General features: G+C 33.7%; 1 protein-coding gene across 13 annotated transcripts in view; it reads left to right on the top strand.

Moving 5' to 3' along the window:
- The window catches only part of Patronin (calmodulin-regulated spectrin-associated protein patronin), a 149,560-nt gene that overhangs the window by 24,854 nt on the left and 107,967 nt on the right, over positions 1–16,739 (top strand). The window contains exon 1 of one of the 13 annotated variants that reach the window (XM_017904721.1): positions 270–674. The exons of the other annotated variants lie outside the window; for them this stretch is intronic. Within the exon in view, the coding sequence (XP_017760210.1) occupies positions 567–674 (108 nt within the window). The 5' untranslated portion in view covers positions 270–566. Of the gene's footprint in view, positions 1–269; positions 675–16,739 lie in introns of those variants that run through there. 13 annotated transcript variants of the gene reach the window in all.

The following is a 16,739-nucleotide window of genomic DNA, read 5'->3' as shown; positions in this document are numbered from 1 at the left end:
CAGGAATGCATTCGTCTGTGTTACCACGGAAATTATGACCTCGAATAGGAGTCTCTTTTGACCAATATTTTATGCGAATCTCTTAGCCTATAACGCGTTCAGCCTTCCACGATCTTAGGCTCCCTTCTCATGGAGATTATCGTCGAGATGACGATATTGGAGAAATAATCCACGTTGTGTTTTATTAAATAGTGATCATTTCACGATCTCTACTACCAAGTTTAATGCGAGTGTAAATAGGAGATTGTCTGCGAACCGATTTCCCTTCAATGGAGGTCGCTGTTTGAGATTCTTCGAGAAGGAACCAGTGACACTGTATCACCGAGGTTTTGTACACGTGTTCGTGGATGTTTCGACTGTTTGCTGGGTGGAAGAGAGTCGTAGTCCATAGTGGAGGAGTGTTTTCAAAGGCATTCGAGGTTGGAAGTGTCGGAATTGGGTGTTTCGCGGGGGACGATCGCAAAACATCGACGTGGTCCGATGCATTTTTGGAAAGTGTCGATGTGGTATCGTGTACAGTGGTATTTCCGGTGACGTCCCGCTGATAGAAGAAGGAAGTTTCTAGGATGGCCAGCGAAGTGATGCTGGCGCCCACTGCGGCGCCTGGAACGTCCAGACGAGAAATAGACGACGTCAGAGATATGGTTAGAAACGCGACCGTCACGACCGTTTACGTAAGTTACGAGATGGTCTTTACGTATGTTACCACGCTGGGCGTTATATGTGGGCCACGAGATTACGTGATAATTAATCTTCGCTCGTCCACCATGACGTTTCTTATCGAACTTTTTTGCTTGTCTTCGCGCTTCAGGCTTTGAGTTTTCCGGCCGATGCTTAAGGAGATTGAAGTTCTTCACGATGAACACGATACGGAGATAGAGGGAATACTGATTTCGTGATATTTCAATTTTTTAATTTAGAGCTTTTTATTAGGTTTGAAAAAGTTTAGCAAATTTTCTGGAAAAAGTGTGAAATGTATTAAGAACGTAAATAATAATTTATTTATTATTATCGTGTAATATATGTGTCATTTACTGCGCAAATCGATTAACTCCACTTTTTGAAAAATCTTAATAAAATCTTTTAAAAAATTTAAGTGTTAAAGCACTTAGTATAGTCATAACTTTTTATATTTAAGATTTTTCAAAAAGTAGAGTTAATCGATTTGTGCAGTGAAGGGCTCATATTATGATTGCAATATATTGTAATAGGACTGTTGTATAGTGAATATTTGGTTTGGAAAAGATTTATGCAATTTTCTGGAAAAGGTATAAAATGTATTAAGAACTTAAATAACAATTTATTTATTATTATCGTGTAATATATTACTATATAGAATATATTGTGATAGGACTGTTGTATAATGAATATTTGGTTTGGTTGTTGCGATTAGAATTCATTCTGTTTTGAGTTCAGGGTTCTGGGTTGGGTTTTAGAATGTTTCATTAGGTTTGATTTATTTTTTGAAGAAACATGAAATTCGTAGGGAACGTGTAAGGTGTATTAGAAACTTGAATAAAAATTCGGTTTCAACTCTTGCATTTACGTGAAAGTATACAGTATGCAGATTTCGTGATGTTGAAATGGAAATGATGAGATAGCTGAAGTTTACTATTAAAATACATTCTAATAAGATTAATTTATGGTAAATTGGTCTAGTCTTTGTAATTACAGTGGATTCATTTTTGGATTGTTCGAAGAGGTGAAATTTGTAAAATATTTACAAAAAAGATCCGTTTTAAATCGTATACTTACATGAAAGTATAAAATATGCAAATTCCTCGATAAGACTAACTTTCACATATTAAAATATGTGCAACAATATTGACATATAGCAAATTCCTAGTCTGGTTGTCGCAATTAGCTTTCAGTAACTATCCGATGATCTAAAAAATATTTTTATTTGCAAAATATTTCAGAAATGCACATAAACACCTTACTTTCTATATTTATGACGGTATATATAGAAAGCGCGATCAAAATTATATTTATGTTTCTTGAAATTCTTCATTTGTTTACATGTTATAAAGACCAATAATTATATGTAATAAAATCGAAGATTATAAAATTTGCAGTACTTCATTTTATGGCTTACTTGAAGTCCTCTCGAATTATTCCACGAAAGAGATAATCCGATTAGAGCATGCACTATGGAGCTTAAACGGAGATTCGATAATGAGTCAAGATGTATTTCAGAGTGATTCGATATTTGTTTAGCAAAAACTTGGATTAAAATAAGTGTGTTATGGGACCTCGTAATAACAAATATTTGCTTTATGACTCGATTTCTGCATGTAAGATATAAACTCAAAAGAGAAGAAAATACATCTTATGTATATACCATAATGAAAAATAAAAGTCTGTAAGTACTCCTTAGATTTTTACAATATTTAATATAATTATATTATAAATTATACAAATAAATATAAATAAGTAATTACACTAAATGTTCTAAATTATATTTAGTATATAATTTACAATATTTAAAGTACAGTATTATTTTTATTTCTATACATTTTTTATATTTAGGATTACTATTTATTTCGAGTATAGTACTCTATTTATTAAAGTAATATACATTAAATGTTCTAAATTATATTTAGTATATAATTTACAATATTTAAAATGCAGTATTATATTTATTTCTGTATATTTTTTATATTTGGGATTACTATTTATTTCGAGTATAGTACTCTATTTATTAAAGTAATATTTAGTAAAAATAAATTGAACGTGTTGAAAGAAATAATTTATTAAATTTGTATGACTTTTGTTATATAGCCTTGAAATTTATGACGGTAAATACAAATTTCGCTCGAACTTTCCAATTTGTCACTGTGACAAAACCAATTTCGCCAGGTCACGAAATATATGATTTTCATTTTAATCATATTCAATCCATATTTATGATTGTTTCGCGTAAATATCGCGTCTTCTATGCTAGTTAAAACTTTCAACCGTTTGTATAGCACGTCCGCCTGGAAATTGATTTTGACATTTCGCCAGTATTTCAGCTCTTCTTGTCGAGCACCTGGACGTCCAATAATACCTCTTGTATATTCGTTTTCTCTTTTTCTAAAATTATTTCGCCGAAAATTATTTTGGGATTCAAGGAAACTATTTATTTCTCAAACAAAATCCATGCAGGAGAAAATTTATTGCCTTAAAATTTAATTTATACCTTTATACTTATATTAAGTATAAGTATAACAAATTATTACAAAAATTTTCAGGTACCTGTATTTTAACGAGTACTCCCATGATTAAATATCCTGTTTCGCTTTTACAACTTCAAATTTTTGTAATTGAATTAGATGATTAGTCCCTTTGAACAATAATGAATATACTGTATCAGAATTTAAAGGGTATTTGATAGGTATTAGATAAAGGCTAATTTAACACGTTGACTGCCAATTACGAGATATCTCGTAGGTTTACTTGCCCAGGACGCCTACTACGAGTTATCTCGTCCCTTCATTATTTGCCATATTTGTACAGCTACAAGGAAACCCATAGTATAACTATAGTATAACTATAGTATAATTCAAGAAGAAAAAGTTTATACAAGTTTATTCATGCAGAATAACATTTTTATAGTTTGTGATAATTTTTAAAACAATCTTGCACATCAACTACGAAACAATTCGTAACATGTTTTAAAAAAAAAGAAAAACATTTTTTACGTTTTTTGATTATTACTGTGTACTATAAATAAAGTTTTTAATAATATAACATGATTAAATCAAATTGGCTTCCTAGACCGAAATCGTGAAAAGTTGCGTGGCAGTCAACGTATTAAATGGTATTTGATAGGTATTAGGTAAAGCTTAATTTAATAGGTTTTTGAATGTTGAATTGAAAGCAGCCTGGTGATGCTTTTTATATCCAGTGTACGAAACTTTCTGATTGTTTTAACGAGTATTGTACAGGGTATTTCAGGACAAGTGTCAATATAGTTCGTAACAGTTTAGTTTTATATTATCCCGGTGAAATTACGGGTTTAATATACGGCGAGGTTTATGAAACTTTGAAGGATTATTTTCTTAATGATATTCCGTGTAAAAGCTATCACGTGAGCATAGATCTCACTCTCGCTGTTTAATTATTACACGTAATTATAACAGTCGAAGTTTTATGCCTCTTGCGATGAGATCTCAAGTTTGCAGGCAAGGCGACGAATGGTTAGAAAATAGGAAAAAGCTGTTAAACATGAAGTCAGTGCAATTGCTTGAACTCGACTAATCCATAAACCTATTTTGTCAATCATATTCACAAGTCTGCAGTGTCCAGTTCTCAATCTCGTCGCAATTATCCCTTTTGTGCGCAGTATTGATAGTCATCAGTTGATAAGAATCTTGCACCACGTCGTGCGTTTTTGTCATCCTGTAGGGGGTCCATATCCTGTCCCATTCTTGTTTCTCAAGGTGTTGTACGGAGGTGACCAGATCTTGGAATAGGATTGGCCTTTCTGATTCACTGCGAGAGAGAACAGCTGCTTCCTTTGCAGAAGAGTCAGCTTTTTCGTTTCCTGCTGTTTCTTAACGAGACACAATAAAAGGTCGTGGAACTGAATTTTACTTCGACCCGATATAATGGTTCCTCAGACCCCTAAGAGATAGCCTGTGGTTGTAGGAAAAAGCGTGTCGCAACTTCAAGCAAAAATTAACCCTCTGCACTCGACGATTTTTGGCTAAAGAAGAATAGGAGTTCAAAGATTTTCTGTTACAAAGCTGACGATATTTTTCTGACCAGTGAATAAGAAGTCGAATAGGATATTAAATGGGAATATTTTGAGGGTCAAAATACGTGACAGGCAGCATTTTTATAACAGTAGAGTTCACAGTTAATCGGTCAACCTAGCCAATCAGTTATCTCTGCACCTGAGATACCATAAGTTCGAATATTGATATAGTTGGATTCCCGATCTGTATCCAATCAGGTAAGTGGCTCGAAAGAAACCGATTAATTTGGGATGAATCGAGTATCCTATGGAGATCATACTCGAACGTATGTAATACTTGAGATATAAACGTCTTTAGGGATCTCTAACATTCTGCTAAGCTCTTCTTCCTTATTCTCTCTTTCTCTCTTTCTCTCTTTCTCTCGAGTCATCAAGTTTCTTTCAAACCCCACGATTTCTTCGAGTTCTCGGTTCTTTTTCTCAATTTAGAGAAGATTTTTCCGAATTTTCTGATGCCTATAGTCTACTCTGCGAGCTAAACTCTTCATAGATCAACGTCCTCGAATTTTTTACCTATTATCCACACGTCATCGCTCTATAGTATATTAAACACGGGATATCGAATCGAGGTATCGCATAATCACGGTTCCACGCGTTGAAATCTCAATTTGGGATTACCTGTGAGCTAACATCGCACGATTTACGCTACCAGGTGTCAAGCGCTACCTGACCAGTGTTTAAGGAAACCAGGTCGCTTGGAGAATTAATAACGATTCTGATAACACAGTTTCGAGAGGAAATCTCTCCATATCGTTGGTATCTGTTCGACAAACCAGAGTTACGGTGAGTTCGCTTGCACCGGGCGTCGAGCAAATGCATATCCGGTGCAGAGCGTCGACGTTTATCGTTAATCGATGAATAAAAATGTTGAACAACACTGTGGTACGCGATTCATTGCCAGTTGCCGGCAGGCATAGTGTTTTGCTATTGGAAAAAGGTGGGACCTCGAGATGGCCAAAGAGGGATTTATGATTTACTATTCGTCGATATTTTCCTTTTGCTTTCGATCAGAATATGCAGCTGAAGTGGGATGCTGTTTGATGTGGGTCATGGAATGTATCGATGATGTTCAATTTTGTGATATTTGGATTAATTTATTTGGAGTGAATAATAGAAAGAGAGATAGGAGTCATGAATGTTAAAATTCTGGGTAATTTTGTAGATTAGAATTCACTTTATTAATTTCGATGATTATCGTGATAGTAAAATTCATAAAATAATTTGGAGCAGTTATTCGTGAAAAATTTTCATGTTACCTATTGCATGAAAGTGTGGATAGAAATGGGAACCAATTTCTTGGACGTTTTTTAACAGTTAACAAATTAATATATTTATATAATAATATTTAAATATTGACATCAATTCGCAATATAATATTTTAAACAAAAAGATTCACACTATCTAGAAAATTCTCTCTCTTGCTCTCACACTGTCATACAACCAATATTCACAGAAAGAAGGTTTAATTGTTTCATTGAGACTTGCAATATCAAACTCAATTATTACAGTTTCATTCTATTAAAAATTGCAGTAGCATAAAGACGTCGATATTTATCAGATAACAAATTTCATCGTACTACAAATCCGTTGTAAAATATCAATTATTAATTAACTTATCCCCAAAATAAATGAAATAAAGCAGAGGAAAATAGAATAAGTCAGCAATAAAAATAAATAAAATAAACAGTATAGAACATGTTTCTTTGTGTACCAGGAATAGTTTCTGATTCACTGCACTCTCCAAGGTATCATAATCGAATTCACGATCACAATCTCTCTGCAGCTGTATGCTACCAACCCAATATTTTCAGCCAAGAATCACACTGGACGCGTTTGTCAGCGATTTACTGCCACTGTTCGTCGTGTGAGCCCAGTGACGAAGGACAATAGTGTCAAGGACAAGATTTCACTCTCAAACCATGAAACGGTCACGGTGTCTGACCGGCGATGATTGCGGATGGTGTCATTTTTAGCGGTGCAGCATCGGTGGTTTGCGTTCTGCTACCAGCGTTAGAGCAAGCTTTTTTTACTTCCTCAGGGTCCACTCGAGCCGAAGGTAACAAAAGTGTCGGCTGTCTTCTGAGGAACGATGTTTTCCAGGGAAGGACGAAGATAATTTAGCTAATTCGTATCTTCGGCTGCAACTTCGTCGGGGGCGTGCAGATTGTCAGACAGAAGCTGTGGGAAACGACCAGCGAGGTGCTTCTCTGCAAATAACCTTTTATTTGGACGTTGTGGTTCTTGCTTTTGAAACGAGTCTCTCTCGCTAGTGCTTTTCAGTTGTTTATTTTATTATTTATTTTAGTTATGGATATTTATTCTACTGCTATTTTTTGGTTAGTATTTTGATATTTGGTAGAGAGTTAGTGAGTGTATTGGCTAGGTAGGCTAGGTAGGGATTCAGATCTATGATTTAATATAATATAAATGAAGTATCATTTTTATGGAAATTTGAAAATAGAAATATTTTATTGGATTTCATAATTTTTATATTTTTTTGTATATTATGTAGAGTAAATAATCGAATTTAATAGTTGTTGGAGGTTGTAGAGTTGTAGAGGTATGATGGATTTTTTGATGTCGTACAAAGTGGTGTAAACATCGAATTCTTTTTCGATCGTTGTTTTCGATACTCTTCCTCCTTTCGTCTGTTACTCGTCAAATCTTTTAATCTTTCAATACAGTATCGTAAACTCGCATTTGAAAAGGGATTTTTGGGAAAGCTTTATTTTGTTGGACGCGAGCCATCAATTTTTTCCTCCGGTACACCTAAAGCCCTTTGATCTTTCCAAAGTAAACATATGCCTTGGAAAAATGCAAAACTTGGATAATAAATTCATTGCCGTCAATTTGGAGGTGGAAAATTTCGAAACGAATACTCTTCGCAGTTGAGTATTAGCGAATGTCACCAAATAAAAGCAGAACTAATTTACTAAATCGTGTAAATTACTAGGCACAGCGAAAGCAAGCAGTTAAGTTATTAGACAAACGAAACATTCTTCATATTCTAATCCTCTATTATAACATAGTAAGCTAGAGCTAATAATTTTACCAATCTTGTGTTAACACAGTGCATATTGGTTAGATCTCAGCTGTTCAGAATGTGAATTTAGGTAGGTATATTCTTTACCTAGAATCAGTAAATATTTGAAGGAAAATACACTTTAAAATCTCGGTACATTTTCGCATAATAATATAGTATACTATTTAGAGAAAGAAATAATACTGAATTATATTTATATGTAATATTAGTACTGTAAAAGAAAAGATAATTCTGTAACATAGGTACACATAAGATTTGTAATATCATGATATGTAACAAATAATAGCAAAAGTTAATATAGGCTATAGGAATCTAATTGTTTAATTAGGTTAAAATATTAAAATATTTGCATTAAAATATAAACGATATATTATGCAGACAAGACAGTAGAAATGTGTAGATAACATATTCTAATTTCAGAAAATCTATTATACTCACACTATAATTATATTAAAATATACTATATTTTTAAGGAATACCAGAATTAATTTCAAGTCAAAAACGGAAAAAAGAAACGATAGAAATTGTATATTAAAATATTGCTTACGTACATTAATATCGGAACTGTGCAAACACCAAGTACCAATAACTTAGAAAGATATATCTAAGATCCTAATCCACAGAAAAAGGATCCAAAAAATTTCCAATCTTCCTCTTCTCCACTCTTGATCACCTGTATTCCACGCAATCACACGAACGATTGATACAAGAACCAGGTAAATCGGTAAAACTGGTCTCTTAGCATAGCCTGTTGGTCAAGTACCCGAAGACCAATCCCCAGCATCAAAACAGTTCCCACAGATGGCCACGGTGCAATTTTCGACACGCTTCGGCAGACTTTCAATGCTTTCTGGGTGTTGTCGACTGGTTGCACAACTAATTAACAGGGTGGTCACGTATCGAGTGTAGAGAGCTGGTTCCCTGGTTGCGTGTCTGCGTGGATCCCGCGGACTTCCTTTCGGTTCTGCGTGGACCGACGAGCGGTGAACGCGTAGGCTCGGAATGACGATCGGCTACCTACTTCTGCAAACCAGTCAGGATGTTACGAGAAATCGCATTGGTTTGATAAATAAAAATCCTCTGGGCGTAACGCCGTCTCGCTGGCCGCGTTGTCCACCGTTAACGTGGACACTCTCGCCCTCTTGTTACCTCAACAATGACCGGTTTTAGCAGACGTGGGTGGTGATCGATTGACGCAATAATTCGATATTAATGAATTTTTGGTCGACCATACGGTGGGAAAGTGGGTGTCTGCCTTTCGAAACCTGAATCGTCGGGTTTCCATCTTGTTATCAGTCGGTTTGTTCTTTTCAGTGATCGCGAGTTTGGATTAATAAGAGGATGGTAATGACAGCGTGGAAGGGCATGATATCGCGTGGTCAGGTTAAACGGGATTGAAATTCAATCGTTTTAGATTCTGTAATTGATTACGTTGCGTTGTTTCAGAGATCATTGCGATTTTTTTTAAGAGTTCTTGAAATTTGAGATTTTTCTTTGTGCTATGAAAAAATATTCAATTAGAGTATAGGATTGGAGGGGTATGGGGTTCTAGTGTCCAAGGAAGTACAGTAATGGCAATATTTTATTATAAATTGGGAATTTTGCTATGTGTTAAACAAGAGTTTTGAAACAGAGGATAAATCTATCAGGGAAGAATTTCTTCTTTTCTCTTAGATGTAATATCTTTTGTAATAAAAAATTTCATTCCAAATTTAATAATTTAAAAAATTATAAATTCTCCCATATATTGGCAAAAAAAATTTTGAAACTTCCGGATTCTGTTCCAAAAATAATTTACTTTCCTCTATTCTTCAAAAAATTTATTTCCAATTTAATGTGATAAGTTTAAACACTATAAATTTTCCCATATATTGACAAAAATAATTTTGAAACTTCCGGATTCTGTTTAAAAAATAATTTACATTCCTGTATTCTTCAAAAAATTTATTTCCAATTTAATGTGATAATTTTAAACACTATAAATTTTTCCCTGTATTATAACATAAGTAACTCTGAACATTTTCAATTGTGTTCCAAATATAATTTACATTCCTGCGTGCCCTATATAATTAAAAAAAGTACACGAAATTGACTGAATACGGTAAATTACATAGAATAAATATGTCGACGAGGAGTTTTTCACAGAGATCTAGAAAACGTTTACGGTTACCTTATGCAGTGTTATATGCATAATAACAGCGATGAATGTAAATGAACGTCTTGCAGGGTTAATTAGAACATTGAACAACGGATGCAAAGATAAATGATGATAGGATGCATTCCTATCCTACCTCTTATTTTAACTCTTTTTGCTTTTCACGGTTTTAACCCCCTGTTAATTAAACGTCAGTATTACCGCTTTTCTGCATTGTTACAAAATTTCAAGATCATGTTCCAGGATTATATGCATTCTTAGGTTTTTCCGACTTTCAGTGTCTCTTAGCACTCCATTGTTCATTCAGCTTGCATTTTCGTTCTTTGTTTTTTCGTCTTTCGCTCGATGCTCTGCAAATTCGTCATCGTTTTCAGAGGTTGGGCCAGGTATCTCCAGGCAGAGATGACATCATCCTATGAATAAACCATGCAACTGAAAATATTAGCCGTAGGTACATGTTATTACTCCATTAAATAAATTTCGTAATGTATTCCTCCTTTGTATTACGAAAATTTTCCTACGAAACAATTTTATGTTATATAAATATTAAAATTATATTATATTAAATTATTAAAATATTATTTATACGTGTAATATACAAAATTTCATTTAATATTCAAATTTATATTAAATTAAATGGAATTTCGCGAAGTAAATTTGTAATGAAATAATTTTTCTGTAACAAAAATACGTACGAAAAGAATTGAATAAAATCGAAGAATTATAGTAAAAATAACAAAATTGTATAAAATCGGATAATTAAAATATTCCAATAATTTTTGTACGTCAATATTGATATCGTTTGTAATTTTTTATTGGTTTGATCAAACATGCAGATTTTAGGTCGCGTGCACAAAAAATTAGGTTGATACGTGGCTCGCTTTTATACTAAAGGCGAGGGTTGAAATTGAATTCGACGCTTGTTCAGATAAGGGTATCGATATCGTGTGTCGAATGCAGCACAGTCTTTGCATAGCTGGAATCCGTGTTTTCCGAATAACTCGATCACTGAATTTGTAAGTGTTTTGCTATTATATTAATTCAAAATTTAATAAATTAAAAATACTCGCAAACTAAAATTCCCATTGTATGTCATAACTTTAAATATATGATATATATGCGACTACATTAGTATTTTATTAAATTTATTTAAAACTTAAGATAAAAATTATTTTCCTGTAGAAGAAACAATTTATAATGTCTTCATTATGAAGACACTTCAAATATTACTCGTTTTATTTTTAATATCCCAGTTGTAGTGTTTAGAATGATTAAATAACCGCTTACTTACACGGTTTATTGATCGCTAAAATAATAATTTAATACTCGCTCTGAATATTTTACTCGTTAAAACGCATAACGTCCCTTTCATCCATGATATTATATTAGTTCCTCAAAGCTTTCAAGAACATACATAATTTCTTAATTAGTTTATGTAAGATCCATTGCATATTTATATTCCTCCTTTTTCGTTATAATATAGTAAAATGTATTCACTTTTTGATAAAAGGGGAGGAATTATTTTTTACTTGAAATTCCTAGTTATATATTTCATTATTTTAAATTAAATATTAATTAAATAATTCCTAATTATAGATACATTATTATTTCAATTCAAATATTAATTATATAATCCCAAATTATAGATATTTCGTTATATTTGATTATAATTGAAATAGCCAATTAAAATTGATAAATTAGATTTCGCTAATGTCTAATAAATTTCAACTCTCCTAGAACTGTTCTGAAAAATAGAGTAGTCGATGGTGGCGAATGGCACCGCAGGTGTTTCCTGTTCCGTTTCTACGCTCGTTTGCGATAAATCTGTTATCTTGGTGAAAAAATCATGTAAACACAAGCAATAGAAATAGATGTTCGTTTTTTTCCTCATTTTTTTCTACGAAGAAATCATTTCACGAGATTAAAGGAATTAAACGTCGAGGAATTCTCGTTCACTCTCACCGTGAGACCTTTGTGATCCTTGTAGGCGGATCGAAATGTGAGAACCGACCGCTTCCTTGTTTGGTAACGCTGATCAACGCTTTCCAGCACTTTTTATTCATCCGTGACAACATGAGCATATCTGGTCTCCTTACGGATAATTTACCGCAGAATTTCGCTAGTTCTTCTTTTTCGTGAAAGTCTCGTTAGAATCTCGAATATCGCGCAGCTTGTTAAAATTGCAATAAGTAGAAACTGAACTCCTGCTTAGATTTGGAGGATTATTTAAGAAGCTTCTTGGAATCCTGGAAATTTTTGGATTTTAGCTAAATAATATTTTAAAGTAGAATTTTATTTTTATTTCCCTTTTAAGATAAAATTATTTAAAAATTAAAATATCCCTAGGATTTCTGCCATGTTATTTCTGCGAATAATAAAGTTTTAAGTATTATACAACACTAATCTCGGTTACGTAAAATAACGTAAAATATTTCTTGTAAAAGAACGTGTATTTAAATTTGCAAAATCATTTAAAAATTTTACTACGTGATAATAATATTTAATTTATGGAATTTTCTTCAAATTCATTACAATTGGTGTTACACGTAAAATTCAGTTGGAATATTTAAAATTATTTCGTACGATTTTCCCAGAATACTTGTTTAATTGTAAGAAGTATGATTTTAATTTCTGCTTACGAAAGAGACCCTTTGAAACCACTAATTTCCCCTTCGATCGTATTAGCATCGAGATGAATGCTGATTAATCTTGCTTCCACCGGCTAAGTTGTAAAAGATAATTAGGAACAAGTCTAATTACCTGTAATTAGCACCATTTAATTGATCACCTATGATGAATATAACGCGATGAACTACGTAAAATCTTAACGATTCTTTGTTCGAATTCAACGTCTGTACGTTCTTCCCCCTCGGTGGCGGAATTTTCATTTATAATCCCCATGGAAATGTTAAAAAGGTAATAACTTGTCTCGAATTAAGTAATTATCTCGTATGGTGCAAGTGATAGTATTTATGTCGAGTCGAATGAAGAGTATTTAGTCGATCGATAGATACATTAATGAAGGATATTTAATCCAGAGTGGTTAGAGGTGTGGGAGAATAGTGTTCAAACTGAATACTCGACGCAGGATAAAAGCAATAAAGAGGAAAGAAATTCCAAAATGTAGTCAATTTATACAATAATTCATATAATTTACGTAATTTCATATATCAAATTGATATAGTACATAGCAAATTTATTAGTGACAATCAGTTGGCAGCAATCACAATTTTCACAGTATAGCATAAAATATGCAGCAGACCAAACTACTTATCAATTTTTAATTCCACGTTGAAATGCAAACTTTTCACCTGCAACACTCGCTTATCCTTCTTCTGCCAAAGTGTTAGATCAATCAGAATTTTAATACACTGTGTCAGAAAGTAGCCAACAGCTCTAGCTGTTTATCGACTCTCTTCTGCTCGTCAATTTTTAATCCCACGTTGAAAGGTAACTTTCCCGTAGACAGATACCAGCAATCGGAATCTTTACACCGTGGTCGAAGTATCTAGCCAATTGCAGTGCTTATCAACACTCCTTTTTTTATCGATCGCTAATCGATAAAAAATCTATAAAAATCGTAACCGCTAATTAAAAGATACTTTGAAATAAAAACTGCCCCATTGAATAATTAAAAATTTTTATTAGAACATCAAAAACATATTCGAACAAATCTTGCATCTAGCGGTGCACTCCCGTGGCATCCTGAGGGAAACTTGTAATTTCGGCATGGCAGTCAAAGGGTTAATATGATATTTTTACCAGTAGTCAACATTTCTTCACGATTGGAGCGATAATTGCTTCTCCTCCTCCCCATCGATTTTCAATTACACGTGGAAAGGCAATTTTCTCGCTTAGAATCTTCGTTACTCGCTTCTCCATTTTCTTGCACACAGCTAGCTGAATCAGGATTCTTAAACAGCGTGTCATAAACTCTCCAGCTGCTCGAACTGCTTATCAACCCTCTTTCTCACACCGATTTTTATCCCAAGTTGAAATGCAAACTTGCCAGTCGTCGGTTAGCAGCGATCCAGATCCCTGTATCCTGTCATAAAGTAGCTAACCGATTGGAGTGCTTATTAAGCCTCTTTTGCTCATCGATTTCCAACTGCAGGTTGGATTTTTTCGCCGAGGCAAAATCGTTGTGGAGTAGAGTTGGAAAGAGTGGGAAAAGACTGCGACGGCAGTGAAGTTCGTGTACGTGTGTACATACAATCGTGGAATTCCGAATTGGCTCTTCGCTGGCTTTGAGCGTATAACGATTCTTTGACTATGCCCGAAACGGCTGCTTTAACGATCTCGCTGAAATATCAGAGTGGGTACTTGGAAATAAATTCTGAAAAGTCGTGTCGCGGTGCGTCGGTTCAGCTGAAGAGCTTTTTTTCTGGCACGGTGCTCTTTCCAACAGCCGCGCGAGAACCACTACTCGAATATCTCGAGTTCCCTTCGAATCGTCACCCCATCATCGCCTCGTGTGCACACCAGGCGAACGCTTACGGGATCGGTGAAAGCAAATTGGTTTGAGGATTTTTTTTCTCTTTTTTTTCTTTTTTTTTCAAACGTTCCCATTTCTTCTTTCCCCCTATTGAATCTTGCCAAAGGGTGAGGGCGATTGGGGATGAGTCGGTGACGGAAGGGTGGTTTTAGGTATTCTGCTCTGTTACAAAAAGAATTTTAGTCGAATTATTATTAAATAATTATTTTTACTAGTTTCAGTATGTGATTTTGTTTAATTATTTGCAAGTAAAATTCGGTATTAATTATGGTTAATTTTTGGGGTTGGGTCGGTGACGGAAGGGTAGTTTAAGGTATTCTGTCCCGTTACAGAAAGAATTTTAATCGAATTAAATATCTGTTTAATAATTCGTTATTAATTATGGTTAATTTTTGTCTCGAGATATTTAATAGTTTATTGATTATTTAAATATGATATACATGAACACATCATAGTTTAGTTTAGCTTAATATAAGTGCACGTAATAAATATTCAAGTCGAATAATTTCTTAATCTAGAATCATTCTAGTTTTAGTATTCAATTAACTTAATTAACTTCAATATTTAGACATTTGATTATTATTAATATATTGAAGTACTAATTACTAATAAATATTTCAATCGTTAAATTTCTGTTTTAATGGTCTAATAATTAAACAGAATTAAATAAATAAAATAATAAAATAAAATACAAAGTATAATTACACAGAGGCAACAAAACTTTAAAAACTAGTCTAAAATTGGTACAAATGAGATATATTCCAATCTAATAATTTTTTAACCTAAATCTTAATTTCGCATCTTTCGTCCTCAATAATAAAACGGATATCGAGTCGAACCTTCTGTTTTACGTAACCCAAATCCTTGAAGCCTCTCCAATGAAATAAAGATGGACGACGGTTGTGACTCCACCACCGGTTCTCCGCTGTTCCATCTTCTTCGCGGCTGAAGGTGTGTCGCGTGCCCTTCCCTTGACGATAATTCGCATAAATTGATACAAAATGGCGATCACACCCGATCGGTTCCGTCACGAGCCCGCTACCACGATAGAGGATCGCCTTCGACTTTCGAAGTTGCCCGTATCTTGTGCAAATGGTTCGCGTGGGTGCGTGTAGGTGTACCTAGAGCGTATTATGCTTATTCTCAGTGCTCGAGGCGAAGTTAAAAGCAACTCTGCCTCGTCATCGCTTAGGCTATTGATCACCACTGTTCGCAACAATGTTTTCCAGTTACGCGATTGCGTTTCCGGTACCTCGCAAATTAATTTGCTCGTTAGACGTGCGAGTATCGACGTTTATTGCACCTATGATCGATACGCTATACCTTATCGAGCTAAAGTTTCTGGCTAAATTGTTCCTCTAAGCGAACCGCGATGAATTATGCGCATATGTAATTAGCGGATTATAATTAACCGAATCTTTGTTTTGAAAATAAGTTTACGGCCTTTATATCGTGTGTTCTTTGAATAAATTGAAGTTTGATCCGAGCTGCGTTTCATGCAGATCGTTTTGTGTTCAGCGTGGTAGAAACTTCTGTACGGCAATTACAAATGCGAAATTCTCTCGAGATTCCTTTTATGTCGCTTTCCTAATTAGTTAGGCATTCCTCTTGAATAAGAAGTCACGAGAAATGTTTCAGAAATTTTCTAACGCATTTTAAACAGTGGAATTTTCATTTGTGAGAATCCTTCTGTTAAGGAGATGTATTTAAATAGTTCTTCTTGACGTTTTTAAAATCTGTGATTTTAGCAATTTATAAATATACGAAATGAAATGAAATTGGTACGTGAATTGATATTAAAAATAAAATATCACGAGTTTAATATAAATGATAATCCAAGAATTACTGCACCTTTAAAAAATTAATATAATATCCTAATCATAATGCAATTACTGTGCCCTTTAAATAATAGAATAACTATATTTTCGCTTTTTAACTGTGAAAGAAGAAAAATATTGGTCAATTGCTAAATTAATTAGCAAAAATGTTTTAAAAATTTTATTAGGAAAAATATCGCAGAAAATTTGCGAGCAAAATATTTGAATAATATAAATGAGAGTTAACGAGTGAAGATATCAGAAAAAATTAATTAGTGAAAATATTAAATTCTTGTATCCACAAATCATATCTCGAGCTCTGAATAAAATTGAAATCAGTGGTCGATAAGTCGTAACTTGCATATCGAACCGGTTTATTACTCATCCTATTAAACCAGTTGCTCAAGATTAATTTGATGGACAACATTTGTGATAGCATCGTGCATCATCGAGGTTCACTCGAGCCTTGCACCCTGGAGAAGATTTAG

This window comes from Eufriesea mexicana, unplaced genomic scaffold (genome assembly GCF_001483705.2).
Source record: "Eufriesea mexicana isolate 0111107269 unplaced genomic scaffold, ASM148370v2 scaffold3062, whole genome shotgun sequence".
Lineage (NCBI taxonomy): Eukaryota > Metazoa > Arthropoda > Insecta > Hymenoptera > Apidae > Eufriesea > Eufriesea mexicana.
The sequence above is the reverse complement of the archived record's forward strand: the minus strand, read 5'-3'. Positions and strand labels throughout refer to the sequence as shown.